Here is a 4365-nt window from a genome sequence, read left to right as displayed (position 1 = left end):
GGAAGATGATCATTGGGTTTAAGCACGTCTTTGACCATACAGGGTCAACAATAAGTTCTGTCCTTCTTGATTGTTTGGCAGAATGAGGAATAAGGAAGATCTTCACAATAACAGTTGACAATGCTACTGCCAACACCAATGCTCTGAAGAAGTTCAAAGAAACGTTCAGCTTAGTAGGAAATGATGCATTTGTGTTAGGTGGAAAGTTCATGCATTTACGTTGCTGTGCTCACATCATTAATTTAGTTGTGAGGGATGGTTTGCATGATCTTAATAAGCGTGTGGAGGCCATTCGAAATGGTGTTCAGTATGTTCGATCTTCAAGTAAAAGACTCGAAGCCTTTGAGCAGAAGGTTGAATCAGGAAAAATGACAAGGGGAAGTTTGTCATTGGACTGCAAAACTAGATGGAATTCAACTTTTCTTATGTTAACAAGAGCTTTGAAATTCAGGTTGGCTTTTGATAGGATGGAGGCTGAAGATAAGCTGTATAATGATAACTTCTGTGAAATTGTTGATGGAAAACCGAGGAGTGGGCCACCAACTAAAGAAGACTGGGATGAAATAGAGAGGCTAGTAAGGTTTCTGGTCGTCTTCTACAACTCAACCTTAGTGGTTTCAGCATCATCTACTGTCTGCTCTCATAAGTGTTACAATGAGATTGTTACCATAGAAAGAAATCTTATAGCATTGAGCAATAATTCTGATGAGAAGCTTAACTTAAAGGCAAAGGCTATGAGAGACAAGTTCGATAAGTACTGGGGTGGATTGCAGAAAATAAATAAGATGCTAATTGTAGCTAATGTGTTTGATCCGAGGAACAAAATGAAGTTTGCTGGTATGTGCTTTGATATGCTATATGGTAAAGATAGTTCAGAATCAAAGGAGCTTAGCAAGTTAATCAATGATGTTTTGGAAAATCTGTTTGAAGAGTATAGTATTGATGCGACAATGGTTGCTCATGAGTCATGTCCCTAGTACTTTTAATTTCTTAAAACCCGTTCCAAAAGTCCGTTTTTAATAAAAAAATTCGATGATTTTTAAGTGGTTTATGTTCTGCAGCTTTCTTCTTGTTCCTTCGTTTGAATCAAGTTTTTTTGTTTTAGTGTTTTACACAGGTTCTTTTCTACATTATTCCACGTTTGAACTGATTGAGAGAGGAATCAAGAATGCTTGGAAGTTTGAATTGTGTTTGGATCAGTAAACTTATATCGCTTGTGTTTTTTTTTCAGTCTTTCCCTTTGGAACTTATTTGTTATTTCAGTTTTATGGTTTGGATTTTGAAACTTGGAGATGGAGTACTTTGTTTAGTTTATGAACATGATTATGAACTTGTGAATTGTTTGGTTTAAACTTTAAAGGATTTGTTAGGCTAGTTTTGAATGTAGTTTATTCGGATTGGTTTGGATAGTTCGGGTTCTTAGTATAATTCGGATTATAATGCGGATTTTAATCAGATTATAGTTATCTTTCAGATTTCTTCGGATTCTTAAAAAAAATTGAAAACCGATCCGAATCCAAAACAATCCAAACCGATCTAATCCGAACTATATTCAGATTCTAATCGGATTATATACAGCTCAATCCAAAAAAAACCGAAACCCAAATAATCCGATCCAATCCGATCCGAAAATCCGAATGCCCAGAACTATCTCCAACCCTCTTCATCCTCTATCCACTCATCAATCCACACTAAAAGAGATTCCATTTCCCACATTCTTCCTCGATCCTTTCACCAATAAATCTCTCCCAAATAAAATACTTTTCCTGGCATACGACGATCTATATTATTATACAAGTTACGAAATTTCTTAACCGTTTTTACTTTTCTGATAAATATCATAATAAGCACACACGACTTTTTTGCCGTCAATTGTTGGGTAAAATGAATCAATCAGAACTTTATCTTTTGTTAATAACCATAAAATCTACTGACAAAGTTTATTCTAAAGTTAAAGATGTTGTAACCATATACATATATCTTCTTATAACTGCAAAAATAATCAACGAGATTGATGGAGTCAAAATAATTTATACACACATATATACTATATTTTAAATACAAGATATCACAGTTTATCAGCTATGTATATTTATATATTCTAATAAAACAAAAATTGTAGAAGATGAATATGGAGTTGTACCGAACCCTTGGAAATATAACAACCCCCGCATAGTATTTACTTGAAATAGGTACTGTATTTATTATTTAGTCACAGAAAACTTAGAAAATATACTGTTACGAAATAACGTTTCTGATTATAATACTATTTGAAAACCAATTTATTGAATGATACGTTTCAGTGTAATGCTTTACCAATGCGATGCAAGAATATTTCAAAACATTATTTATTTTTTACGAGAAAAATATAAAAGAAGAAGAGAATAATTCAAACATTCATGCACCCAGAAAAAGACATTTTGGCCAAAACCCATTCGTATCAATTACATGTTGATCACTACTACTAATTAGACAGCAACAGTAAATTAGTAGTACTAATCAGACATTAACAGTGTAATTAACTAATACTAAGTGATAATTTTTGAGGAAAATTAAAAAAAAAAATAAAGGCTCAAGAGTCACGTGATAGCTGTCTGTCTCGTGCTGATGACACAGCCGTTGGATACGTCGTTTGCTGAGTCGGATCGAAGGTTTCGGTGGAATGCGAAGTATGTGATAATTACCAATTAGATTAAAAGGCTGTACGAATGTCGTTTTCGGTAAATACTTTTAGGGCTTTTGACCAAAATGGGCGTTGAATAACCCGACCCGTAACCCAAACGTATATATTATTATAATAATTTAAGGACTAATTAATTATTGAGGTTATTATTATTTGTATAGCATTGACGTTAGACCGATAATGTTTTTGGGAATAAAAGAATTACAGAGGTTTGTTTGTGTGTTTTCAGGAATAAAATAAATTTACAGATTTTTTTTGTTGTATATTATTTGCTTTATTTAAGAGTTTGGATTTTTAATTATAACACTATATATACTTAAAACAATTCGAAAGAACATAGTTTACATAAAAATTGTTGTACATACATTTTTCTTGCCAATTTAACTATTTTTATGTATGCACATTTGTTAAATTAAAATATATCTATCTTAATCTCCTTGAGATATATTTAGTAAAGCATGATTGCCTTGACTAACTAAAAATGATATATTTATATTAAAATTACTATGTTTATCATCATCATTTTCATAGATTGAAGAAAACATTTTACAAATTGGGGTTTTTTTTTTTTTGAAACAATGAACAATGAAACACTAGTTTTGTTTTTGAAACAAGAGAATTCTGTATATTTCTCCTGCTCTATATTAAGAGTATGTGCAAGCCATTAGATTAAACTTAAAACGAAAATAAAGAAGAGAAACTACACAACAACTCCTTTTGTTTTTAGATGTGGATAATATTTCCCATGCATGTAGTTACAACTCACAACATCTAATTTTTCTTCAATAAAAACAGTTACAACCGAACTAAATGCAGTAAACAGTAAAAGGATTATACAATTACAATTTGGGGTCACGAATAGAATATTACTAAAGGGTACATGCATTAATTTTTTTTTAATAATAAGCATTATATACATAGGCTATGTAGAAGAGAGAATCCATAGTTAAAAAACAATAGAGACAAATTATTTCCTTTTTATCTTATTCTAGAAAATTCCAATTAAAGCTTAACTTATTATTATTATTTGAGCCTTTCGAGTCGTATATAGTTTTATTACAAACATATCTCTTTCTCCCTAATAAAAACTTTTAAAAAAGATTATAAATATCTTTAATATACAGTATTAGTGAAAACAAAACAAACAAAAAAAGGAGAAAGAGAAAAAGCCATTTTCATCACCATCGTCTTCTCCATTATCTATCTCTCTACCAAATCTGGCAGAGAAAAATAACAAAAAAAAAAACAAAATCGAAGAAAGAAATCTTAAAAGGTTTTTGAATGGATAAGAGTTGTAACTCTTCCGGCGATTCCTCCGCCGTATCCGCCTCCACAACGAGGAGTACCGGTAACAACAACAACAACAACAGTACGAACAGAGATCATTACCTGAGACAACTCAATAAGCTTTCTCATAAGATATCAAAACCGACAACAAACTCATCCTCCTCCGCACCCGCACCCGCCGTGAACCGTGAAATTGATCATCATCCTCCTCCACCGCTACCTCCTCCGCCGCCGATTAATCAAGGGAATCTCCACCAGCACCAGCCTCCTGTTTACAATATCAACAAGAACGATTTCAGAGATGTTGTTCAGAAACTCACAGGCTCACCTGCACATGAACGGATCTCTGCTCCGCCGCAACAACCGATTCATCACCCTAAGCCTCAGCAGAGTTC

At 32.8% G+C, this 4365-nt stretch overlaps 1 protein-coding gene across 2 annotated transcripts in view; it reads left to right on the top strand.

The window, feature by feature from the left end:
* LOC104702619 (VQ motif-containing protein 9-like) overlaps window positions 3783–4365 on the top strand; it is a 1764-nt gene continuing 1181 nt past the window's right edge. The window contains exon 1 of one of the 2 annotated variants that reach the window (XM_010418512.2): window positions 3783–4214. In XM_010418512.2, the coding sequence (XP_010416814.1) occupies window positions 3965–4214 (250 nt within the window). In that variant the 5' untranslated portion in view covers window positions 3783–3964. Of the gene's footprint in view, window positions 4358–4365 lie in introns of both variants that reach the window. The other variant, XM_019227894.1, reaches the window with a different exon arrangement.

The sequence above is a fragment of the Camelina sativa genome, chromosome 7, assembly GCF_000633955.1.
Source record: "Camelina sativa cultivar DH55 chromosome 7, Cs, whole genome shotgun sequence".
Taxonomy (NCBI): Eukaryota; Viridiplantae; Streptophyta; class Magnoliopsida; order Brassicales; family Brassicaceae; genus Camelina; species Camelina sativa.
Note: the sequence above shows the minus strand (reverse complement) of the source record. Positions and strands in the feature narration are given on the sequence as shown.